Source organism: Balaenoptera borealis, assembly GCF_965194805.1.
Source record: "Balaenoptera borealis genome assembly, chromosome: 14".
Taxonomy (NCBI): domain Eukaryota; kingdom Metazoa; phylum Chordata; class Mammalia; order Artiodactyla; family Balaenopteridae; genus Balaenoptera; species Balaenoptera borealis.
The window spans coordinates 75,560,853-75,588,001 of record NC_138875.1 but is presented as its reverse complement, the minus strand read 5'-3'; the positions used below and the strand labels follow the sequence as shown (position 1 = coordinate 75,588,001).

At 40.4% G+C, this 27,149-nt stretch overlaps 2 protein-coding genes across 20 annotated transcripts in view; one reads left to right on the top strand and one right to left on the bottom strand.

Moving 5' to 3' along the window:
- Positions 1–24,389, bottom strand: part of MAPKAPK5 (MAPK activated protein kinase 5) — a 43,006-nt gene extending 18,617 nt beyond the window's left edge. For 10 of the 15 annotated variants that reach the window (XR_014234082.1, XR_014234083.1, XM_082353702.1 and 7 more), the window contains exons 1-7: positions 24,258–24,389; positions 7,933–8,006; positions 7,372–7,447; positions 6,481–6,578; positions 4,961–5,073; positions 3,448–3,533; positions 2,602–2,697 (exon numbers count right to left, since the gene is read on the bottom strand). Coding sequence is in view for 13 of the 15 variants with exons in the window: in XM_082353702.1 (XP_082209828.1) it covers positions 2,602–2,697; positions 3,448–3,533; positions 4,961–5,073; positions 6,481–6,578; positions 7,372–7,447; positions 7,933–8,006; positions 24,258–24,293 (579 nt within the window). In the remaining 2 variants the exon portion in view is untranslated. Of the gene's footprint in view, positions 1–2,601; positions 2,698–3,447; positions 3,538–4,960; positions 5,074–6,480; positions 6,579–7,371; positions 7,448–7,932; positions 8,007–24,257 lie in introns of those variants that run through there. The other 5 variants (XM_082353693.1, XM_082353694.1, XM_082353695.1 and 2 more) reach the window with 3 other exon arrangements.
- The window catches only part of TMEM116 (transmembrane protein 116), a 238,315-nt gene that overhangs the window by 193,080 nt on the left and 18,086 nt on the right, over positions 1–27,149 (top strand). For 3 of the 5 annotated variants that reach the window (XR_014234084.1, XR_014234085.1, XR_014234088.1), the window contains exon 12: positions 9,490–25,231. The gene's annotated coding sequence lies outside the window, so the exon portion shown is untranslated. Of the gene's footprint in view, positions 1–9,489; positions 25,232–25,343; positions 25,715–27,149 lie in introns of all 5 variants that reach the window. The other 2 variants (XR_014234086.1, XR_014234087.1) reach the window with 2 other exon arrangements.

Sequence of the window (27,149 nt, the reverse complement as noted above, 5' to 3'; positions counted from 1 at the left end):
GAACTGAATTCTAAAATTTACAGAGAAATGCAAAGGATCCAGAATAGTGAAAACAATTTTGAAAAAGAATACATCTGAAGGACTTATTACACTATCTGAGGTCAAGACTTAATATAAAGCTACAGTGATCCAGATGATATATAGACGTATGTATCAAAAAAACAGAATAGAGGGCTTCCCTGGTGGCACAGTAGTTGAGAATCTGCCTGCCAATGCAGGGGACATGGGTTCAGGCCCTGGTCTGGGAGGATCCCACATGCCGCGGAGCAACTAGGCCCGTGAGCCACAACTACTGAGCCTGCGCGTCTGGAGCCTGTGCTCTGCAGCAAGAGAGGCCGCGACAGTGAGAAGCCCGCACACCGCGATGAAGAGTGGTCCCTGCACTACAATGAAGAGTGGCCCCTGCTTGCCGCAGCTAGAGAAAGCCCTCGCACGAAACGAAGACCCAACACAGCTAAAAAAATAAAATAAATAAATAAATAAATAAATAATGTAGCTATAAAAAAAACTTTAAAAAAATTATTTATTTTAAAAAAAACAAAAAAAACAGAATAGAGCCTAGAATAGACCAACACATATATCGTCAATTGATTTTCGACAAAACCGCAAAATAATTCAATTCGACAAAACTGTAAGGTAATTCAATGAGGCAAGGATAGTCTTTTCAACAAGTGATATGGAAACGACATCCATAAGGGAAAAAAAGAAGCTTGACCCTTTATACACACACACACACACACACACACACACCTCAAATGGATCATAGTCTAAAATGTAAAAGCTAAAACTATAACCTTTAATAAGAAAACATGAGAAAATCTTCATCACCATGGATATGGAAAGACTTCTTAGGAACAAAAAGCACTAACCATTGAAAAAAAAAATTGGTGAATTGGACTTGATCAACATTTAAAACTTCTACTATTCAAAAGATCATTAAGAAAACTGATGGGGACTTCTCTGGCGGTCCAGTGGCTAAGACTCTGTGCTTCCAGTGCAGGGGGCATGGGTTTGATCCCTGATCAGGGAACTAAGATCCCACATGCCACGTGGCACGGCCAAAAAAAAAAAAAGAAAACTGAAATGCAAGCCACAGACTGAGAGAAATATTCATAATAGATATGTTGTAGGCAGAATAATGGCCTCCCAAAGAAGTCCTGTCCTAATCCCTGGAACCTATGAATATGTTACCTTACATAGTAAAAGGGACTTCTAAGATTTGATTAAATTAAGGATCTTGAGATGGGGGATTATCCTGGATTACCCAGGTGGGTCCAATGTAATTGGACCCGGTCAGAGTCAGAGAGACTGGAAGATGCTACCTACGCTGCTGTCTTTGAAAATGGAGGAAGAGGCCACAAGCCAAAGAATGCAGGTGGTCTCAGAAGCTGAAAAGGCAAGGGAATGGATTCTCCCCTAGAGCCTCCAAAAGGAACACAGTCCTGCTGACATCCTGAAACATTTCAGACTTCTGACCTCCAAAACTGTAAGGTAATAAATGTGTGCTGTTTTAAGTTACTAAGTTTGTGGCAATTTGTTACAGCAGCAGTAAAATAGTAATACATATATATGACAAAGAACTTGTATCCAGAATATAATAAAAACAATTCTTATATCTCATTAATAAAACAACACAAAAAGGGCAAAAGATTTGTACCCATACTACTACACAACAGAATGTTGTACCCATATTTCACAACAGAACAGCCAGTAGACACATGAAAAAATATTCAACAACAGTAGCCATCAGGAAAATGCTATAATTAAATCCATAACGAAATAACACGAACATACCTACCAGAATGACCAAGATTATAAACACTAACAAACATAAGTTGGTGATAAGAATGTGAAGAAACTGGAACATTTACATTACATTAGTGGTGCATACAACCATTTTAGAAAAAGATTTTACCTAAAGGGGAGGGGTATGTCCCCCAAAACTCGTAAATGAATGTTCCTAGCAGCTTTATTCCTAATGGTGAAAAATAGGAAACAACCTCAAATGGCCATCAGTCAGTGAATGGATAATAAACAAATGTGGCTTGGTCATATGATGGAATACTACTTAGCAATAAAAAGGAACTAATTACTGATACATACAGCAACATGGATGAATCTCAAAAACATGCTGAGCCAAAGAAGTGAAACACAGAAGGTACAGAATTCCATTTTTATGAAATTCTACAACAGGCAAAACTAACCAAAACTAACCAATAATGACAGAAAGTAGATCAGTGGTTTTAATTAAGGGGATTAAGTTAGGAGCAGAATGACTGCAAAGGCACACAAGACAGTTTTTGAAGTGATGGAAATGTTTTGTATCTTGACTTTGGTGATGTTCACGCAGGAGTATCCATTTGTCAAAACTCATCAAACTACACTTAATGTAGAAGTATTTTATTGTATATTAATCATACCTCAATAAGGCTGCTTTTAAAAGAATAAAATGCCTGCACCAAATTAAGCAGCCTATAGGTTTATGAAGCTGAGTCCTCCTTCCATTTGTAATATACACCCACTCATGCTGTGGAATGGAAGAAACGTGAGTCTACAGGCAGCTTGGTGACACATCCTACGGAAGAAACAGCACATGCTTACCTGAGGTGCTACATAATATGGGGTGAACTGAGGTGTCATCAAGTCACCTTGGTCAATTTTGGCAAATCCAAAGTCACACAACTTCACTGGGGCATCCTGAAATAAAACAAATGGGAGTCACTGCTCCAGAGTTCTCGGAAAACGTTAAAGGAAAATGCAGGTGCAAGACATGTTACCTTAAGCTCTCAGGAGTTTCTAGCTGAGACCTGAACCTATGAGTAGCATGTCCTCACTCTGGAGACAATGATTCATATTTAGAAACTGTTCTTAGTAATACAGAAGTAAGGAATTTCTACCCACTCACAGTTATCCCTGTTTTATAACTTGTAAAGGCAGCACTAAAATCAAGATGCTTCCTGACTCTATTGTCCCATTATCTCTCATCAATCTAGGGTGCTGCTTCACCCTCAACATCAGCTTCATGATAGCCAGAGTAAGTTATCTGGTGGGACACAGTGCACGGGGCATGGACTGGGGCTGGAGAGGAAAACACACCTTATGAGGGTTAACACTAAACACAACCATTAAGTTCCAAGGTAACATATAACAGCATATAGATTCCTGCCCCTTCCCAAAGTCCTTCCAAATAATACCCAAAATCTAAAGTCCTTATGTACAAACACACATCAGTGTCATCCAAAATGATCGATGCCAGGAGTATGGTACAATTTCTCTGAGCCTCTAGCGAGGGAACAGATATGGGAAAAGTAAGCTGCTTGAAGCACTTTGGCCTAAAGCCTCTTCACCATGGATTCAGAGCACTCCAAACATATACACACCTACACACTGTTCCTGAACTATACTGAGAGTAGCAGCACTAAAATACAGAAGAGCAAGTCATCTCACCAAAGAGTTATCCTTGAAGAGCAGATTTTCAGGCTTGAGGTCTCTGTGTGCGATGTTTAACAAGTGACAGTGCTGTAGAGCCAAAGCTATCTGGAAAGGACATAATGGAGCAACCATATCTTAGAAAAGATAGCTCTTTAATTCCCCTGGTTTAGAGAACTCAGGATGTTAAAAAATGATCCTTACTAAGTCAATTAAGACTGTGGTCAGTTTTCAATTTTAAAGCAGAAATTAAGACTTCAGATATCAAGAAATAGAAATGAATTAAGCTGTATTTTGTTCAACAAAAAGAAAAAATACAACAGTAAAACAATTCTTTGTCATAATAAACTGATGGTTAAATCCTGTATGAAATGGGAAAAGTGAAATACTTGCACTTCCATTAATCTGAGATGTGACAAGTACTGCAAAGCAAACACTGGGCCAGGCAGTCTTCAGAAGGTCTGGCTTCCCCCTAGCAGGGCAGCAGCACTAACGCCTGACTCAAAGGAAACCTGCACTCTTCAGGGAGCCCAACTTGAAGTTCTGCTTTCAAGAACAACAGAAAGCAGCTGAACGGATTTTTCCACCTGATGTTCTAATCTGTTCATCCGACTGGTTGAAAGTGTTGCCTGTTTAGGTGGATTTAAACGACTTTGGTTTTACAGAAGATTATCAGAGCTCATCCTTTAGTCCTAATATTTGAAAAATACAAGCTATAATTTTTAAAATCAAATAGAACAGATTTTATTTGTTCTTTAACACTCTGTATGGAATTGCCTTGGCATTCCAAATATCAGTTCCTCCCTACCAGAAAGGAGGCGTCAAAAAATGCTTGAGGCTCACAGAAAATTTGGAAGAATTTTTTCATTAAGAACCAGTGGGCTATGTGTCCTGCTTCTCTCTGCTTTGCTTGCTTGGCCTGAAGAGAAACCTTGAGGGTTTAGCTTTTTCATCTCCTCATGAGGTTATTTCCAGTTGGATTCCTAGTATTGTTTGTGACGTACATCATCCCTCTAGCAATAAAATGTGATGTCAAAATAGAGAGAACATAAAACCAGGAATAACCCAGAATTACAAAGACCTTAGACTACTATTAAAATCTGATGAGAGAAAGGTGACATAAGCAAAAAGTATCTTATATGTAATTGCCTTAGAACATATTTTTACACCATACAGTCTTTCAGGTAGTATCACTAGCATTTTATCTCAAAGTCCAATAACAGTGCTTGGAAGCTATACATCTAAAGATTATCTACAATCTAAAAAGGAGTTAAGATTACCTTCCTTCCAGAGTTTATTTAAATCTTATCATAGGCAAACAATTGAAAACCACTTAAGAATACAGGTCCCCCCCACCAAAGCATAAAAGGGGGTCACATTCCTCCTGTCAAGGCATCTTTTCTAATTACATAACAAAGCAGGCAATGAGAGATCAAATAGAGCTTTTCTTCAAGCTTTCTTTTATTCCCCCCAATGAAATTGTGCTTGTTAACCAACACTGTTGGCAGTTTGATTGGTACCCGGGGTTAACTTGCCTGCTTTGTTACTTGGCTGGCTTGCTTCTCTGTAAAGTGCCGGTGCTGGCTGATTCTGTGAAATAGCTCTCCCCCTTCCATCATCTCCATTACAATTAAGAGTCGAGCCCTGTTTGAAAGCATTTGATTTTGTTAAGTTAAAAAACAAAACAAAACAAAACAAAACTGAAACATCAAGTAGCTAACCTAGATACCTCATCTACAAAGTGTTACTACTTCCTAAATCTAGTCCTACCAAGCCCCTTTGAGTTGGATCCCTTGTCACTACCAGCTGGACACTATGAATGAGGACTATCCCTGACCTAAAGGTTTCTAAGAAGCTAAAAGAAAGCAGAAGAATTAGTTTTGAAGACAATGATGATCCTTTTGAAGATTCTGTACTTAACTTGTATATACATTTTAGGGAAGCTACACTGAAAGTGTATCGAAAACAGAATACGACTTTGTATAGGACATGAATATCAAGTCATTCAGTTGGGCTGTCTTGGTTATTCACTCTTGTGTGTGTGTGTGTGTGTGTGTGTGTGTGTGTGTGTGTCTCCCCCTCTCTACTCCCTGCCCCTACTCCACTAGTTTTCCATACGACCCACAGCATGCCCAGCAAGATAGCCAGATAGGGTTACACAGCTACTAAATAAAAGCAAAAATTCTCATGTTGTCAAAAAAAAAATCCGAATTTTGGTTACCACTCTTTGATATAAATGCTTCCAGCTTCCATCCAAATGCTTTCACCAACAGAGCACAATTTTAAGAAATAATCATTTGATTTTCCATTTTTCTTTACAAATTCATCTTTTTCCATCTGGAAAACTCCTACTCACCCCCTTCAAGTCCTCGCCCCCACGTAACCGCTCTGAGACACCTCACCTCCCCAGCCTACAGAGGGCAGCTCTCCTCCTTTGTAAGCTCAGAACATTTTATGCATGCCTCTCCTTGGTACCTATCACACTGCTAGAATAATAGGTTTATATCTCAGTCCCTTCAATGGAAACCATACCTTATTTAACTTTCAATTCCCTGGAAAAGATTTAGAATGACACCCAATGAGCTTGCCAAACATTTGGAGGCTAAAAGAATGATGTTGATTTCTTCCTTTAAAAGGAATGTCAGATTCAGCAATAAGGGCTTTTTGCCATATCAACGTCTAAGACATTGCCTAGAATAATATTTGGTCTCCTTTTGCTAATTTGAAATAGAATCTGTTTTAATTCCACATTACTCAGGGGGGGCCAGGAGAGTGGGTAGGGTATAGATGAAGCAAGGCTGGCAATGAGTTGATAACTGTTGAGGTTGGGTGATGGGTACTTAAGGATTCATTACATGATTCTTTTACAAATGTTTGAAAATTTCCAAATTAAAAAGTAAAGGAGAGAAGAAAAAGAAAGAGGAAGGGAGGGAGGCAGGCAGGGAGGGAGGGAAGGGATGGGAGAGAAAGAGGGCACAAAAGAAGACCCCACTACACCTTGGCTTACATGTGGAGAGGTGGTCATGTCATAATGACCCTGTGTAGTCTTACCTGGGGCTGGACTCATGAGGAAACTGTACACTGTTAGCAAACACTTCAATGATTTGAACTATATTTGGGTGTGTGGCACACATCATGTGCAGACGTACCTTAAAGAAGAACAGAGGAAATGTTTCTGTACGTAGGGGATGCCAACATTTTCTCTCCAAACTTTCCCCCCAAAACTGACCACACTAGGCCTGGGGATGAGCCTATTACAGTAAAAAACCTTATCACCTGGAATGATGTTTAAAAAAAAGTGTTTTCATACACAGATTACCTCCTTAATGCTCTTTCCATGAAAAAAACCTCACCAACAGATTTATTTACTTCTACTGTCCTATCTATTAGCAAATGAAAAATTTGGTAAATAATACATCTTATTTCAGAAATTATTCATATATCCCTAAGCAAAAGAATAAGTCCTTCATTGCATATTATTAACATGTCATCACCACATCCAAATAATTTTAAACAAATGCCTATTATTAAAAACTAGAAATACATCCTCAGAGTTCTGCTGCAACACCATTTCAATACACTATTCACTAGAACCTTCCTCATACTATTTTATCTCCACTCTTTAAAGACCTTTTCCAATAAGCAAAAGCTGAAGTAAACCTGAGTATTTTGGGGTGTAAGAATCGCATTAATTGAAAAAGAACAAAAGGTGGTTTGAAAGGAAGCAAGACTTTACTAACAGCTTTTGGTATTGATGGATGAAGAACTGCTTTATAATGATAACATGGAATAGCAAAAAGTATGAATATAAACAGAGTAAGTATGAACATAAAATTCTTTGTGCATCTCTGTATTCTCTCCAGGAAGCTGCCTTACTTGTAAAAAGAATAATTCTTAGGCACTTCAAATATTTAGGCAAATCAAGGCAATAAAGGACCATACCTCATTTCTAGCTTTTGGACGATCAAAAAGAATTTTCAGTGCAAACCGTTCTTGGGTAGATTTCTTCACACAGACTCTAGATTTGGAGAAAAAAGTTCAATCAGAAATCATCTAAGTTATAGTGAAAACTAATTTAACAAGCTGTTCTTTGAGAACTGTGCTTCTAATCAAAAATATATCCAGGCACATCAGAACAAACTTGCCCCCAGGGCTAGCAGATGGAAAGGCAGAGAGGCATCTCGCCCGCCCTTCACAGGCCTTAGACATGTGAAATCAACTTGATGCTGGCCAAGAAAGACAAAATGGCCTCTGCTGGCTACAAGTGACTCATACAGTGGCTCCATGGTATCAACATCTTAAATGATTCTGTTACAGATCATGTGACTTCGTCACTTAAATATATTTCTAAATGGATGAGAAAAAGCCTATCATAAATACCTCTGCTTGTTAAATTAAGGCTGTTTCACAAATCTGGCAAACCTAATGCTTCTAACTTAAGATGTATTTCGAACAGGTTCTCTTCAGAACAATTGTGTCATAGTTTGCACATGGGTCTCTTACCTAACTGGACCACTAATTCCAGCTCCCAGCTTCTGAGTCCAATTGATATTGTATTCCTCTAAAATGGAGGTTTCCTATTAAAATAAAAATGGAGGAGGCAGAGAATGATTCTCCAGTTAAAAAGCTGAATAGTTAAGCAGAGGTGGGACAACAGAAAACCTTAATGCTCAACATCTCAGCTTCTGGAAGAAGCTGATAAGTAGAGCTTTGTGTAGGGCTTTATAATTACACATTTCGCCTACAGGACTATGCTAGGCATTGTTTTCCAACAAGAGAAGGCAAACTTTAGAATAAAAAGAAATTCTTCAGCTCTTCTGCAAGGTCCATGTGAGTAAATACTCGTTGTGTTTTTTTTTTTTCTTGAGTGTGGGAAGACTATATTCTTTCAAAATGTTTCACTACTAAGTACTTATTTGCCAAATGGTCAAGTATATTTTCTGAGATTCTAGAAAGACTGGTCTGATATATGCTGCTATGATATAGAGGTCTATATCCTTGAACAAGTTGATCAAATTGGAATAACTGAATAAATTAAAACTTAAAAGTTCAAATAAAATAGTAATAAATATCGTAGTACATTTATCTAGTTTTCAAGTGTTATTTTGAGTACAAAGATATTCTGTCATGTTCATTGTGTAACTATATTCTTCACAGTTTTAATAGATTCCAATAGCTTTCAATAGTTCCAGATAGAGCCTCTACAGTTTAATTAAAGTTTTTATGGAATTACTGTGTAGTCACTAAATATTGAGCTTCTGTTGCCATATGTTTTTAGGCAAGAAAGCCATACACTTAAACTGTGGTAGGCTAAAGTTCATTTTTCAGGGTTCCACGGGTAGAACAGAAAACCAACTATAGACCGGGAGAAATTAGGCCAAAACTCATGAGACTATCAAATTGTTTTGTTGCAATGAAAATCTGATAGATTATAATTAGCAACAGAATCCTGATTCCCAGGTATAGGAACAGGGTATTTGTCTACGTAACACAAACTCATTGAGCAGTTAGTAAGTGCCAGGCACCAGGATAAGTTCAGAGATGAAAACAGAGCTTCTGTCCAATGAATATGTAAGTGTATAAAACAAGCTTAGAATAGCCTTCATATCCACACCTTCCCTGCTGCCAGTTCTTGATAAAGGTTCCCATCATATAGTAAATGCTCAATAACTATGGAATGAATGACTAGAAAGGTAGACTAAAACCAGGTGATGGAAGGACATTGATTTGCGAGGGACTAGCAAAATCATTATACAAACTCTCTTCTGAAAAACTGTATATCAGGGTTAAGGAGCTTGTCAAAGTCACACAGTGAGTTTTGGGCACTGATAAGACTAGAATCTATGGCTTTGGCCTCTTCCCCAGCATCATTCATCTTTGGCATCATCCCCAGCTATCAGGGGGTAACTGCCCAGGCCCCAGCATGAGGATTAGGAATGAATCCTGCCCAATTAGGGAGGTCCCAGGTCTCCACTCACCATCTCCTGAACAGAATTCAAACCTACCCATTTAACCTGTCTACCTCTTTCATGTTTCCACTGCCTATCCTGCCGGATTCAGAAGTATTTGAGAAGACAGGAAGACAGAATTGGGAAGAGAGAATTGGAGCACAGTCTATGCTTCATGGTAGAGTAAACTCTGCCAGGCTTCTAATGAAGACATACACTCATTGGAGACTCAGTGGAAAAGAGAGATTCGTTCTACGGAATTATTTGTTACAGTCAGATCAAAGGACTATTCATATGTCCAGTTCCTGGGATGTAAAAATAATATTAGACCAAATTCTTCACTGCACTGGTGCTTATTAAGATGGTACTCTACCTAATGGACAGCCAAGAAAATTCAAATAATAGAGACTCTGACTGAAGTTTTGACACTTGGCTTTGCAGAAGGTAAGAGAGGCACTAACAGGTCTTTCTACAGCCCTGATCTCTGAACCCTATTTTTCTTACGTCTGTTGTCCTCTTTACCAGGTTTAATTCTTGCACCTTTGTTGATGGTGCCATAAACACTAACCAGTTCTAAGACTTCACTAAGCCCAGCTGGGCAAAAGAAGTAATATTCTCACATCAGCCGACTCTTCTATGTGTAGATGGCATATTTTCTCACATATTTTAATGGCAAAGAGAAGGTAAAAAGGCGCGGGTCAATTAAGACACTTTATTGAAGAAAATTATGGACTACCTCAAATGTATCAATGACAAATACACTGACTGGGTTCTGCTAAAGAAATCTATACACTGGGACTTCCCTGGTAGCGCAGTGGTTAAGACTCCATGCTCCCAATACAGGGGTCCTGGGTTCTATCCCTGGTCAGGGAACTAGATCCCACATGCATGCCACAACTAAGAGTTCACATGCCACAACTAAGGAGCCCACGTGCTGCAACTAAGGAGCAGGCAAGCTGCAACTAAGGAGCCCTCAAGCCACAATTAAGGAGCCCGCCTGGCGCAACTAAGACCCAGCACAACCAAATAAATAAATAAATATTTTTTTAAAAACTCTATACACTGTCTTAAATAAGGATATAGACTCATGGAATGAAGTACAGTTGACCCTTGAACAAGATAGGGGGTTAGGGGTGCTGGCACTGGCACAGTCAAAAATCCACATATAACTTTAGAGTCAGACTTCATATCAGGAGTTCTGCATCCATGGTTTCAAACCACAGATCATTTAGTACTGTAATCCATCTTTACTGAAAAAAAATCCATACATAAGTGGGCCCGCACAGTTCAAATCTATGTTGTTCAAGTGTTAACTATAATTCTTGAGAATTCTTCTAGACCAAGAGTCAACAAATTACAACCCACATGCAAATCTATCTATTGCAGTTTTTGTAAATACTAACATTTCAAAAATAATAAATAATAATAAAGTTAAATAATAAATATATTTCTAACTAATATAAAAATAAGAATAATACAGAAAAAGTGATATTTACTGGATTAAAAAAAGATCCAACTATATGCTGTCTATAAGAGATATGCTTCGGAGTCAAACAGGTTAAAATAAAATGATTTCAAAAAATGGTGCTGGGAAAACTGGATATCCACATGCAAAAAAATGAGGTTGAACCTTATATAAAACCATATACCTAGAGACTTCCCTGGTGGTCCACCGGTTAAGAATCTGCCTTCCAATGAAGGGGACATGGGTTCTATCCCTGGTTAAGGAACTAAAGTCCCACACCCCACAGGGTATCTAAGCCTGTGCGCTGCAACTTCTGAGCCCTTGCACCACAACTACAGAGCCCATGCGCTCTGGAGCCCATGCACCACAGCTAGAGAGAAGCCCGCACGCTACAACTGGAGAGAAGCCTGCGCACTGCAACAAAAGTTCCTGCGTGTGGCAACTAAGACCTGACAGGCAAAAATAAATAAATATATATTTTTAAAAGTACCAAAAATTAACTCAAAATGGATCAAAGACCTAAATGTCAGATCTAAAACAATAAAACTCTTAGAAGACAACATAGGGCAAGAGTTTCATAACACTGGATGTGGCAATAATTTCTTGGATATAAAAACAGAGGACGGAGCCAAGACAGTGGTGTGGGAAGACACCGAGTTAGCATCTTCCCACAACTAGGGTGCCTGCCGGCCGCTGGTGGGGGACCCTGACACCCAAGGAGATGGTAGGAACCCCCAAGTGAACCAGTACGACGTGGGGGGACAGAGGTGGGAGGAGAAGTGGAGGCCAGACAGGATTGGCGCCCTGGAGGCCGGGGAGATCAGGAGAGGTAGGTAGGAGGGGCCCTCTGGGAGGAGTGGGAGAGGAGCAGAGAGCAATTGCCTGGCTCACTCGGCCAGGGAGCCTGCTGAGCTCCCAGGGTGGTCCCCTGCCCTCCAAAGCCCCCTCTAGGCCACATGGGTCCTTGGGAGCACAGGAGGGAGACCCGAGAGATCAAGAGAGGCAGGTAGGAGGAGCCATCTGGGAGAACAGGAGAGGAGTGGAGGGTGTTTGCCCCACCCACTTGGCCCAGGGAGACTGCTGAGCTCCCAGGCTGGTCCACTGCCCTCCAAGGTCCCCTGGCCACATTGGTCCTGGTGCATAGCAAGAAGGCCAAGAGGAGAACCAGAGAGGCAGGTAGGAGGGGCCCTCTGGGACAGGAAGAGCAGGAAGAGCAGGAGAGGAGGAGAGGAGGGCATTTGCCTCGCCCACTAGAGCCCAGGAAGCCTGCTGGGCTCCCAGGTGAGGAACCCCACCCTCTGAGACCAGGGGTGGGGGGCACGCCTGGGCCCCTTCTATTCCTTGAGCCTAAGCCCCATCCACGACAGTGCCCAGGGCCTTTTCCAGACCTGTGGGTCCTAAGCATAGGCCCTGCCCACTGCCCAAATCTCACCCTTGCGTAGGCCCCTCCCTCCACAGGAAGGCCTTTTCCCCGTTTTTTTTTTTTTTTTCTCTTTTCTCTCCTCCTCTTTTTTACTACTGTGGTACTGTTGTACCTTCCGGTTGTCGATTCATCTATATTTTTATTTTTATATTCTTTCTAACATATCTGTTAGTTTCCTAGTCTAATTTTATTTTTTACTTTGTTACTGTTCTCTTTTTTCTTTTGCCACCCCACAGGGCTTGTGGGATCTTGGTTCACGAGCTAGGGGTCAGGCCAAAGCTCCTGCAGTGGGAGCTCCATATCGGAACACTGGACTAACAGAGAACCTCAGACCCCAGGGAATATTTATCGGAGTGAGGTCTCACGGAGGTCCTCATCTCAGCACCAAGACCTAGCTCTACCCAACAGCCTACAAACTCCAGTGCTCAAAGCCTCAGGCCAAACAACCAGTAAGAGAGGAACACAAACCCACTCATTAAAAAAAAAAAAAATGAGATGGCAAAAAAATATGTCACAGATGAAGAAGCAACGTAAAAACCTACAAGACCAAATGAATGAAGAGGAAATGGGCAATCTACGTGAAAAAGAATTCAGAGTAATGAAAGTAAAGATGATCCAGAATCTCAGAAATAGAATGGAGGTACGGACTGAGAAAATGTTTAACAAAGATCTAGAAGAACTAAAGAACAAACAAAGATGAACAACACAATAACTGAAATGAAAATACACTAGAAGGAATCAATAACAGAATAACTGAGGCAGAAGAACGAATAAGTGAGCTGGAAGACAAAATGGTGGAAATAACTGCCAAGGAGCAGAATAAAGAAAAAAGAATGAAAACAATTGAAGACAATCTCAGAGACCTCTGGGACAACACTAAACGCACCAACATTCGAATTGTAGGGGTCCAAGAAGAAGAAGAGAAAAAGAAAGGGTCTGAGAAAATATTTGAAGAGATCACAGTCAAAAACTTCCCGAATATGGGAAAGGAAATAGTCACCCAAGTCCAGGAAGCACAGAGAGTCCCATACAAGATAAACCCTAGGAAAAACACACCAAGACACATATTAATCAAACTAAAAAATTAAATTCAAAGAAAAAGTATTAAAAGCAGCAAGGGAAAAACAGAAAATAACATATAAAGGAATTCTGATAAGGTTATGAGCTGATTTTTCAGCAGAAACTCTGCAGGCCAGAAAGGAGTGGCAGCATATACTTAAAGTGATGAAAGAGAAAAACCTACAACCAAGTTTACTCTGCCCAGCAAGGATCTCATTCAGATTCCACGGACAAATCAAAAGCTTTACAGACAAGCAAAAGCTAAGAGAATTTAGCACCACCAAACCACCTTTACAACAAATGCTAAAGAAACTTCTCCAAGCGGGAAACACAAGAGAAGAAAAAGACCCACAAAAACAAACCTAAAACAATTAAGAAAATGGTAATAGGAACATACGTATCAATAATAACCTTGAATGTAAATGGATTAAGTGCCCCAACCAAAAGACACAGACTGGCTGAACGGATACAAAAACAAGACCCATATATATACTGTCTACAAGAGACCCACTTCACACCTAGGGACGCATACAGAATGAAAGTGAAAGGATGGAAAAAGATATTCCATGCAAATGGAAATAAAAAGAAACCTGGAGTAGCAATACTCGTATCTGATAAAACAGACTTTAAAATAAAGACTGTTACAAGACATAAAGAGGGACACTACATAATGATCAAAGGATCAATCCAAGAAGAAGCTATAACAATTATAAATGTTTATTCACCCAACATTGGAGCACCTCAATATATAAGGCAAATGCTAACAACCATGAAAGGAGAAATCGACAGTAACACAATAATAGTAGGGGACTTAAACACCCCACTTACAGCAGTGGACAGATCATCCAAACAGAAAATAAATAAGGAAACACAAACTTTAAATGACACAATAGATCAGATAGATCTAACTGATATTTACAGAACATTCCACCCAAAAGTGGCAGATACACTTCCTTCTCAAGTGCATTCTCAAGAACATTCTCCAGGATAGATCACATCTTGGGTCACAAATCAAGCCTCAGAAAATTTAAGAAAATTGAAATCGTATCAAGCATCTTTTCTGACCACAACACTATGAGACTGGAAATCAATTACAGGAAAAAAAACTACAAAAAACACAAATACATGGAGGCTAAACAGTGCACTACTAAATAACTAAGAGATCACTGAAGAAATCAAAGAAGAAATTAAAAAATACATAGAAACAAATGACAATGCAAACACGATGACCCAAAACCTATGGGATGCAGCAAAAGCAGTTCTAAGAGGGAAGCTTATAGCAATTCAATCTCACCTCAAGAAACAAGAAATATCTCAAATAAACAATCTAATCCTACACTTAAAACAACTAGAGAAAGAAGAACAAAGAAAACCCAAAGTCAGTAGAAGGAAAGAAATCATAAAAATCAGAGCAGAAATAAATGAAATAAAAACGAAGAAAATAATAGCAAAGATCAATAAAACTAAAAGCTGGCTCTTTGAGAAGATAAACAAAATTGATAAACTCTTAGCCAGACTCATCAAGAAAAAAAGGGGGAGGATGCAAATCAATAAAATTAGAAATGAAAAAGGAGAAATCACAACTGACACTGCAGAAATACAAAGGATTATAAGAGACTACTACAAACAACAATATGCCAATAAAATGGACAACCATGAAGAAATAGACAAATTCTTGGAAAGGTACAATTTTCCAAGACAGAACCAGGAAGAATTAGAAAATATAAACAGACCTATCACAAGTAATGAAATTGAAACTGTAATTAAAAATCTTCCAACAAACAGAAGTCCAGGACCAGATGCCTTCACAGGTGAATTCTATCAAACATTTAGAGAAGAGCTAACACCTATCCTTCTCAAACTCTTCCAAAAAATTACAGAGGGAGAAACACTCCCAAATTCATTTGACGAAGGCACCATCACCCTGATACCAAAACCAGAAAAAGATATCACACAAAAAAAGAAAATTATGGACCAATATCACTGATGAACATAGATGCAAAAATCCTGAACAAAATACTAGCAAACAGAATCCAACAACATATTAAAAGGATCATACACAGTGATCAAGTAAGATTTATCCCAGGGATGCAAGGATTCTTCAATATAAGCAAATCAATCAATGTGATACACCACATTAACAAATTAAGGAATAAAAACCATATGATCATATCAATAGATGCAGAAAAAGCTTTTGACAAAATTCAATAGCCATTTATGATAAAAACTCTCCAGAAAATGGGCACAGAGGGAACCTACCTCAACATAATAAAGGCCGTATACGACAAACCCACAGCAAGCATCATACTCAATGGTGAAAAACTGAAAGCATTTCCACGAAGATCAGGAACAAGACAAGGATGTCCACTCTCGCCACTCTTATTCAACATAGTTTTGGAAGTCCTGGCCATGGCAATCAGAGAAGAAAAAGAAATAAAAGGCATACAAATGGGAAAAGAAGAAGTAAAACTGTCACTGTCTGCGGATGACATGATACTATACATAGAAAATCCTACAGATGCCACCAGAAAACTACTAGAACTAATCAATGAATTTGGTAAGGTTGCAGAGTAAAAAATTAATGCACAGAAATCTCTGGCATTCCCATACACCAACAACGAAAAATCAGAAAGAGAAGTTAAGGAAACATTCCCATTTACCATTGCAACAAAAAGAATAAAATACCTAGGAATAAACCTGCCTAAGGAGGCGAAAGACTGTACTCAGAAAACTATAAAACACTGATGAAAGAAATCAAAGATGACATAAACAGATGGAGAAATATAGCATGTTCTTGGATTGGAAGAATCAATATTGTGAAAATGACTATACTACCCAAAGCAATCTACAGATTCAATGCAATCCCTATCAAATTACCAATGGCATGTTTTGCAGATCTAGCACCAAAAAAATCTTAAAATTTGTATGGAAACACAAAAGACACTGAAGATCCAAAGCAATCTTGAGACAGAAAAACGGAGCTGGAGGAATCAGGTTCCCTGACTTCAGACTATACTACAAAGCTACAGTAATCAAGAACACTCCCTAACACCATACACAAAAACTCAAAATGGATTAAAGACCTAAATTTAAGGCTGGACACTATAAAACTCTTAGAGGAAAACATAAGAAGAACACTTTTGACATAAATCACAGCAAGATCTTTTTTGACCCACCTCCTAGAGTAATGGAAATAAAAACAAAAATAAACAAATGGGACCTAATGAAATTTAAAAGCTTTTGCACAGCAAAGGAAACTATAAACATGACGAAAAGACAACCCTCCGAATGGGAGAAAATATTTGCAAACAAATCAACGGACAAAGGATTAATCTCCTAAGTATATAAACAGCTCACGCAGCTCAATATTAAAAAAACAAACAACCCAATCAAAAAATGGGCAGAAGACCTAAATAGACATTTCTCCAAAGAAGACATACAGATGGCCAAGGGGCACATGAAAAGCTGCTCAACATCACTAATTATTAGAGAAATGCAAATCAAAACTACAATGAGGTATCACCTCACACCGGTTAGAATGGGCATCCTCAGAAAATCTAGAAACAACAAGTGCTGGAGAGGGTGTGGAGAAAAGAGAACCCTCTTGCACTGTTGGTGGGAATGTAAATTGATACAGCCACTATGGAGAACAGTATGGAGGTTCCTTAAAAAACTAAAAATAGAATTACCATATGACCCAGCAATCCCACTACTGGGCATTTACCCAGAGAAAACCACAATTCAAAAAGACACATGCACCCCAGTGTTCATTGCAGCACTATTTACAATAGCCAGGTCATGGAAGCAACTGAAATGTCCATCGACAGATGAATGCATAAAGAGGATGTGGTACCTATATATGATGGAATATTACTCAGCCATAAAAAGGAGCGAAACTGGGTCATTGGTAGAGACGTGGATGGACCCAGAGACTGTCATACAGAATGAAGTAAGTCAGAAAGAAAAACAAATATCGTATATTAACACATATCTGTGGAATCTAGAAAAATGGTACAGATGAACCAGTTTGCAAGGCAGAAATAGAGACCCAGATGTAGAGAACAAACATATGGACAAGAGAGGAAAGTGGGGGGGGGGGGGTGGGATGCATTGGGAGATTGGGATTGACATGTATACACCAATATGTATAAAATGGATGACTAATAAGAACCTGCTGTATAAAAAAATAAAAGAAAAAAAAAATAACCAGAGGAACAGGCACAAAAGAATAGACAAAATGGATGTTATGAAAATTTTAAATTTTGTGCATCAAAAAACACTATTAACAGTGTAAAAAAGGCAACCCACAAAATTGGAGAAAATATTTGCAAATCATATATCTGATAAGGGATTAATATCCAGAATATGTAGAGAACTCCTAAAACACAACAAAAAAACCCCCAAATAACCCAATTCAAAAAATGGGCAAAGGATTCAAACAGACATTTCTCCAAAGAAGACACATGAATGGCGTAGAGCACATGAAAAAATGCTCAATGTCACTAATCATTAGGGGAATGCAAATCAAAACTACAATGAGATACTACCTCAAACCCATTAGGATGGCCACTATTAAAAACAACAACAACAACAAAACAGAAAAGAACAAGTGTTGGAGAGAATGTGGAGAAAACTGGAACCCCTGTGCACTATTGGTGGGAATGTAAAATAGTACAGCTGCTGTGAAATATGGTATGGCGGTTCCTCAGAAACTTAAAAATAGAATGACTATATGATCCAGTAATTCTACTTCTGGGTATAAACCCAGAAGAATTGAAAGCAGGATCCTGAGGAGGTATTTGTATGTCCATGTTCAAAGTAGCATTATTTACAATAGCTAATACATGCAAGCAACCTGAGTGTCCACTGATGGATGAATGGATAAGCAAAATGTGGGCTATACATACAATGGACTATTATTCACCCTTAAAAAGGATGGAAGTTCTGCAATATGCCACAACACGGATGAACCTTGAGGACATTATGCTAAGTGAAATAAGCCATTCACAAAAAGACAAATTCTGTATGCTTCTACTTATATGAAGTATTCAGAGTAGTCAAAATCATAGACAGAAAGTAGAATGGCAGTTGCTAGGGGCTGGGGGAAAGGAGGCAATGGGGAATTACTGCTTAATGTGTAGAGTTTCAGTTTTATAAGATGAAAAGAGTTATGGAGTTGAATAGTGGTAATGGTTGCCCAACATTATGAGTATATTTAATACCACTGAACTATACAGGTAAAAATGGTTAAGATGGTAAATTTCATGCTATGTATACTTTACTAAAAAAATGAAAGAAAAAAAAAAAGAATGGAAAAAAATATACCACAAGTAACCGAAAGAAAGCTGGAATAGCTATACCTGACAACAGATAAAACAGACTTTAAAACAGAAGATGTTAATAGAGAAAGAGAGGAACTTTTTATAATGATAAGAAGGTCAAGGACTTCCCTGGTGGTGCAGTGGTTAAGACTCCACACTCCCAATGCAGGGGGCCTGGGTTTAATCCCCTGGTCAGGGAACTAGATCCCACAGGCATGCCACAACTAAGGAGCGCAAGTGCCACGACTAAAGGAGCCTGCCTTCTGCAACTAAGACCTGGCGCAACCAAATAAATAAATAATTATTGAAAAGAAAAACAAAAATAATAGTTGGCAATTTCAAAACCTCCACTCTCAATAGTACATAAACTAGACAGAAAATCAGCAAGAATGTAGAAAACAACACTATCAATGAACCTGACCTGACATCTATAAAACACTCCATTCAACAACAGGGGAATATATATTCTTCCTAAGTGCACACAGAATATCCTCCAGGATAAACCACGTGCTAGGTCATAAGTCTCAATAAACTTCTGAAAATTAAAATTATGTGAAGTTCTCCAACAATAATGGAATTAAGCTATAAATCAACAGAAGAAAATTTGGGAAATTTAAAAATATATAGAAACTAAGTAACATGCTTCTAAATAACCAATGAAGAAGAAATAATAAGGGAAATTAGAAAATATTTTGATCTGAAGGAAAATGAAAACACAATAAGCTAAAATGTATGAGCTGCAGCTAAAGCAGCATTTAGATGGAAACACTAAACACTGCTTTAGCTATCAATACCTCTATAACAAAGGAAGATCACAAATCAATAATCTAAGCTTATACCTTGAAAAACTAAAGAACAAACTATACCCAAAGCAAGGAGAAATATTAAAAAGTAAAGTAGAAATCAATAAAGTAGAAAACAGAAAATAGAGAAAAATCAATGAAAACCAAAAGCTGATTCTTTGAAAGGTCAACAAAATTAACAAACCTTTAGCTAGACTGACTGAGAAAGAGAGAAAAAACACAAGTTATTAACATTAGAAATGGGGGCTTCCCTGGTGGCACAGTGGTTAAGAACCCGCCTGCCAATGCAGGGGACACGGGTTTGAGCCCTGGTCCGGGAAGATCCCACATGCTGTGGGGCAACTAAGCCTGTGTGCCACAACTCCTGAGCCTGCAAGCCACAACTACTGAGCCCGTGCGCCACAACTACTGAAGCCCACGCACCTAGAGCCCGTGCTCCACAACAGGAGAAGCCACTGCAATGAGAAGCCCTGCCGCAACTAGAGAAAAGTCCATGCGCAGCAACGAAGACCCAATGCAGCCATAAATAAATAAATTTATTTAAAAAAAAATTCCATTCTTAATAGCATCATAAAGAACAAAATATTTAGGAATAAATTTATCAAAAGAAGATCTATACACTAAAGACTCAAACACACTAATAGGGGAAAGCCCGGAAAAAAATGGAGAGTTACACCATGTTCTTGGCCTAGAAGACAATATTGTTAAGATGGCAACTGTCCTCAAACTGACCAACAGATTCTATGGAATCCCTGTCAAAACCCCAGCACACTTTTTTTGGTAGAAATTGACAAGCTGATTCTAAAATTTATTTGGAAATACAAAGAACTTAAATAACCAACTTAATTTTTTTATATATAGAAACCTTCAGTTTCCTAGGTTTTGGGGGGTTTTTTTTTTTGAGATTTGTTATTTATTTTATTTATTTTTGGCTGCTTCAGGTCTTAGTTGCGGCACACAGGATCTTTCGTTACAGCTCACGGGCTTCTCTCTAGTTGCGGCGGGCAGGTTTTCTCTTCTCTAGTTGTGGTGCGCCGGCTCCAGGGCATGTGGGCTCTGTAGTTGTGGCGCACGGGTTCCAGAGTGCGTGGGCTCTGTAGTCTGCGGCACGCAGGCTCTCTAGTTAAGGCGTGCAAGCTCAGTAGTTGTGGCACGCGGGCTTAGCTGCCCTGTGGCATGTGGGATCTTAGTTCCCCAACCAGGGATTGAACCTGCATCCCCTGCATTGTAAGGCAGATTCTTTACCGCTGGACCACCAGGGAAGTCCTGCCAGCTTAATTTTGAAAAAGAAAAACCAAGTTGGTTCTCATGCTACCCAATTTGAAAACTTACCATAAAGCTTCAGTAATCAAATCAGTGTGGCACTGGCATAAGGATAGTCATATGGATCAATGAAACAGAAAAGAGAATCAAACAAACAAAAACAAAAAAAGAAAAGAAAAAGAAAAAAGGAAAAGAAGAAAAAAAAGAGAATCCAAAAATAAACTTATACATTTATGATCAACTGATTTTCAACAAAGGTAATTCAACAAGCAAAAGACAATGTTTTGAACAAATGGTCCTGGAACAATCCCATTTTGGAAAAGTTTCGCCGTTTCTTAAAAAGTTAAGCATAAACTTACTGTACTACCCAGTAATTCCACACCTAGGTATCTACCCAGAAGAAAATGAAACATATGTTCACACAAAAACTTGTATGGACAAGTTTTATTTATCATTTTATTCATAGTAGCTAAAAACTGGAAACAATCTAAATGTCCAACAACAGGGGATAAACAATAAAAAGATTCCTCAACAATAAAAAGGAGTGAACTACTAATGCATGCACTAACATGGATGAACCTCAAAAGTACAAGTAAAAGAAGCCAAACACATAAGACTACATATTATATAATTTTGATTATTTGGAATTTCTAGAGAAGACAAAAGAATAGTGACAGAAAGCAGTCCAGTAGTTGTCTGGGGTGGGGAGTCACAGTAGAGGCTGACTACAATGAGGCAGAAGGAACTTTCCAGGGATGGGGGTGGGGTGGGGGAGAGGGAGGCGAGATAGAATAATTCTAAAACTGGATTGTGAGGACAGATGCACAGCTCTATAAATTTACTAAAAATTACTGAATTATACACTTACCTTGGGCGAATTTTATGGTATGTGAATTATAACTGCAATTTTTTTAATGTTTTTAAAACTAAGGAAATGAATTTTCATTAAGTTCATAAAGTATTAAAAACTCTGCCATATACAATAGAAAACAAATATGTAAGGCAATCTCTAATCCCAAAATGCTCATTATCCAGGTTTAGCTAAGTGACTTGGGAGTAGTGAAGTCATGGCCTATGGCAGTAGAGACAGAAATGAGAAGACAGAGCCTATGGTTGTAGCCAGTTGGCCTTATCCTAATACCTTAAAGAGTAATAGGATGAGATTTTAAAGTCCAATCCGCCCACTCTCAGGTAATCAGGCAGCAGAAGTTTAAATGTTGTGGTGAGAACCCAGGGAAATAGCTTTTCCAGCTGAACTCCAGAGGTCTCAGTTCTTACCAAATGAGGGAGAGCCTCAAAAAAGCAAAACAATGAATACAACACAATATCACAGACCAAAAGTTTTATTTGACGTGATGCTGGCTTGCTGCCAAGGGAATATATCCTCGTCAGTACTGGTTGTTAGATCAGATATTTTCAACTACACTAATTTGTATCGGTTGGACACACCCAAATTAGTAGGAAGATTCACCAATGACCTGTTAATAAGTACATGAAGAAAAGCTAAAAAGTTTTAAGAAAATTAGGTTGGACAATAGTGACCGACTGAAGAAAACCCCAACTCTTTCTAAACCATTCTTAGGTTGCTATGAGCTAATATCCATTGAGTTCTTACTAAATGTTAGGTACTGTAAGCACATTTAGATACATGTGCTTATTAAATTCTCAAAAAAACCCTAAGCTGAGGAGATTCTTTTATCCTTTTCCTATGGATGAGGAAACTAAGTGACAAAGAAGTGACTTATTCAAGGACACAGTGAAATGAATGGCCAGGCTGAATTTCAACTCATGAGTCAACCTGGAGAAACTACAACAACCAGTAAGTAACACTGCTTCCCCGTTTATACATTTGCCCACTTAGAACTATGTCCCTGTTCTGCTCAGAACTCTCTGAGATTTCCCCTCCTACTCAGGGTCAAAGCCAAAGTTCCTTCAATAGCCTACAAGGCCCTGTGTATACTGTGGCTTCCCATCACCTATCTCTAACATAATCTATACTGACCCACTGCATTCCAGCCACCTTGTTGTTCCTGGGTCACACGAGACCCGCACCTACCCTCAGGGCCTTTGTACCTGCTGTTCCCACTGCCTATAATATTCTTCCGCAAGACAGTCGAGGTTTGTTCCCTCATTCCCTTCAAAGCTCTATGCAAATGTCACCTCCTCAGGAAAGCCTTCCCCGCCTACCCTTCCTAAAATAGTACTCCCCCCTTTTTAATACTTAATTATATCATCTGGCAATGTTTATTACCTAACTCCACCATCTAGACAGAAGCTCTATGAAAGAGGGACATCTAGGAGTCTGGCTTTGCACGACAAGTGCCTAAGATAGCACCTGGCACGAAGCAGATAATACTTCTTGAGTTTAAAAATCTGCCAAATGTATTTTGATTCACAACCCAATCATATAACTTTAGGCAATTCACGACGCTGTACCAATAAAATCCAAACCAAAAGAAAAAAAAATGTATCTATCAAAGTAGTCTTTTAGAACCTTTATTTCTATTATTTAAAATTTGATCTTCCTTAATGTGTATGTTCTGTTTTGATGCCTCGTTTAAATGGTGAATTTTCTTTGAAGTGACTGATGACTTCTATAAACTTTACCACCCCCCAAATTGTTAGACGTGTAAGTTCTTAATTAGTTATTGACTGTAGTGATTGTGTCTTGATGGGGAAAATAACCCCACGTTGCCTGTCCCTCAAGGGAAAATGAAATTCTTAAATGCACAGAGTTGACTTAATACTGTAAAATAAGTAAATAATACATATTAAACTTTAAGCTTCAGTGTTCAATTCACATAAGAATCTAATTTCCTAAGTACAGCTAAATAATAACTTTCTGGCTCCTGTGACTGAATGCCTCAATGTCTGCCTGTTTAAAAGAAAAAGAGTAAAAAGCAGGTTTTTAAAAATGTGTCATTTTATTTAGGTCACTTTGGAACACACATATTTGCTTTTTTTTTGGTTAACAGAGCAGTAAGTTACAGAACACCATTAGCTCCTTCTAAATAAACTTAGTGCTACCTAGGAGGAGAAGGAAAAGAAAACAGGAATAGGGGAGGGACCACACGGAAAAGTGAGAACAACTTATTTGCCAAAGGACAGGTCTTGTAAGAAGGCGATCACCTCCTTCTGCAACAGCAGATTTCAAACAAATCTGGAGCGATGGATAAGGTCCAGTTCTCCAAGCGGTGTTGCAGCAGATCATCTGAAAGCAAATTCTGATGGAACTTGGGGAATGTTCGAAAACAGTAGTGGGGCCCCCCTCCGTCCTACTCACATCAAGTATCTCCTCGCCACTCACCTTCCATTCTAGCGAAGCGGGGAATCATATCCCCGCTTTAAGCAGGTAAGTCGGAGAGAGTCGGATGTCCCTCCCTACACACACAAACCCTTCTCCCCAGTGCTGTAAAACGTAGTCCACGGAGCCCAGTGAAAACCGAAACCCGGGAGTTGCTCCAAGTTCTCTCCGCTTTCTGAGGTTGGAGCCGAAAGGAATGTCACAGAAACAAAGCGGGGAGGAAGGGGGCATCTCCCCCTTACCTTGATGGCTTTCTCCATGTCGCTCTCCTCCCACATGCTCCGCGGGGCCCGCACGGCCGGGAGCAGCAGAGGCTGCGCAGCTGCCGGATCCCGTCGCAGCCGAAGGAACAAGGGGCTCAGCACTCGGGGCCCTGGGTCTCGGGGAGACGGGCAGTAGCCGCCCCCGGGGACCTGCGGGGATGAGGGCCCCGACGCCGGCTCGGCCTCGGCGGGCGGCTCTAGGCTGGGGGCGGCGGCGGCAGCGGCCCCCGGGAACAAGCCTTTGTGCTGGGCCCCGCGCGGCCGCCTCCCAGCCTCATCCCCGGCCGGGGAGGCAGGCTCCCGGGGCAGGGCGAGGCGGGGAAGGCCCCGATCCGGGGCGATGTGCTGGGGCCTCGCGGGGCCGCCGCTTAGGCCCGGGCTCGCCAGGTCCTGAGGAGGAGCCTGCGCCTCCGCCTCCGCCGCCGGCACCGCCGCGAAGCCGAGGCCGAGCCCACCGCCGCCGCTGCCGCTGCTCCCGCTGCCGCTTCAGCGCCACACATCGCCGGGACACCCGCGCCGGACAGCCCCGCCAGCCGCCCGCTTGCCGGCGCTGTGCCCCGCCTGAGCTCCGGGCCGCCCCTCCTGCCGCCCGACTTCGTGTCCCCACGGCTCCACGTGCCTCTCGTCACGGTCCGCTGCGGTTTCCGAGCCGCCCCCGAACCAAGCAGTTGACTTGCAGGCGTCCGCCAAGGCCTCCCCAAGGTGGCGCCACACCCAGGATAGGCCCCCGGGCCCTCCGCAGCGCTGGCGCCGAGTTGATGACGTAAAAGGCTCGGGCTCGCGGGGCGGGGCTATTGGACCTCACCACCGGACTCTAGTGGCTGCGCGAGCGTTTCTCTTTTCTCCCAGCGCCGCGGACGAGATTTGTGGCTCCAGAAACACCCTGCGGAAGGAGCCGGGGATATCGACTCGTGATAGAGAAGACGAAACTGAGGCCACGGGCGGGTCCTGCGGTAACAATTATATATAATAATAGTTATATATACGGAGCGTTTATTTTACGTGACGCTCTTTTCTTCTCTTAGTTCCTTTCTCCTTTATAAAGTAGGCATTTGGCCTTTTCAGGTAAGTATGTGCTTATTACGTGTTAACGGATGCGGTAACTGAGGCTCTCAGAGAGCGGCACTCATTTGCGCACGGCTGAGAAGTGGGCAAGTCCGAACCGGAATCCAGGTTTGTGCTCCTTACACGACACCAACAATCTGTCAAAGAACCTTGCAGGAGCTTTTGGTTAATCACCTCTTGATGCTTCTTCATTCATTCACTTATTTACTGAGCACAGCTGTGTGCCACGCCTACTCGACCCTGGGGAAACAGTAGAAAAAAGACACGGTACCTGCTCATGGATCTTATTTTCAGGAAAGGGAAGCAGAAAATAAAGAGGGAAAAAACACAGAGTTTGTGGATACTAAAAAGAAAGTAAACAGGATGCTGAGGTAAGAGAATAACTGGGTGTGGGGACTTTTTCCAAGTAGATGATCAGGGAAGGTCTCCCAGGCCGTAACCTTGAAGCTGAGACCTCTAATGAGAAGGAACTGTCTATTGGAAATCCAAGGGGATTTCTGAGCAGATGGAACAGCAAGTGCAAAAGTCTTAAAGTGGAAGTAAGGTAAATGTGGTCAAGGAGCAGCAAGATCATTGCAGCTGGAGTAGGGTGAGTAGCAGAGAGTGATAAAGGATGAGGTTGGAGAGGTGGGCAGGGGTTGTATCATATACACCCTTAGGGGTCATGGTGAGAACTTTGGGTTTTATTCTAAGCCACTGGAAGGTTTTAAACTAAAGAGTGATATGATCAAATTTATGTTTTAAAAGATAAGATTCTGCTGTATGGAGAATGAAATATGGGCAAGTGAAAGTGGAGACATGGAGAGTTATTAAAATGCTTTTGGAATAACCCAGATTATTATGAAGCTTGAACTAAGAAAGTGGCAGTAAAGATAGAATAGATGGGTTTATGATATGTTTTGGAGGTAGAGTTGAAAGGAGTTCCTGAGGGACTCCACGTGGAAGATGAAAATAAGAAACAAATCAAGGGGACTTCCCTGGCGGTCCAGTGGTTAAGACTCTGCACTTCCACTGCAGGGGTCACGGGTTCGATCCCTGGTGGGGAACTAAGATCCCACATCCCACGTAGCACGGCCAAAAAATCAAAAACAAATCAAGAATAACTTCCAGGAGACTGCCTTAAGCAACTTGCATGGATGGTGGTGCCATTCAGTGAATGAAAGACTCAGATGAGAGTGAAGGCAGGGAATCCAGAGTTCTTTTTTATCTGGTTAATTTGAGGTTCTTGAGTAACGTACCAGAGAATAAGTCAAGTATTTGACTTATTTAGTTGTCCTCTTTGTTGGCCATACACCTACAGTACATTCCTCAACCCCCTTAAAGTGGCCATATGCCTATGCTCTCCCCCAGTGGAAAGTGAGCAGAAGAGATGTGCACATATCCAGGCCTGGCCCAGAAAATCTGTCAACAGATGCTCTTACTTACTCTGCCAGCTGGAAGATGATGACCAGGTTCTGGAGAAGGGAAGGCTTTAAGATGGAAGATACCTGGGTGGAGGAGAACTCTGCCCTGTTGACCTAAACATCCACTCAGCATTGTTATATGAGGGGGAAAAAAAAAAAACCTCTTGTGTTGAGCTTTTATCTATTTACGTCTTTTTATTATAGCAGCTTTGCTTATGCTACCTAATACAGATAAGAACAGTGACCCAGCAGTGAACTTTGGGAGAAAATTTCGAAATGACTTGAATTGACATTATCTATAACAGGAAATAGAAGTTACCTTGGATTCATTCATTCATTCAGTAAGAATTTATCAAGTGCCTCTCTGTGCCAGGCACTGTGCTACATAGTAGAGATGCAGAGA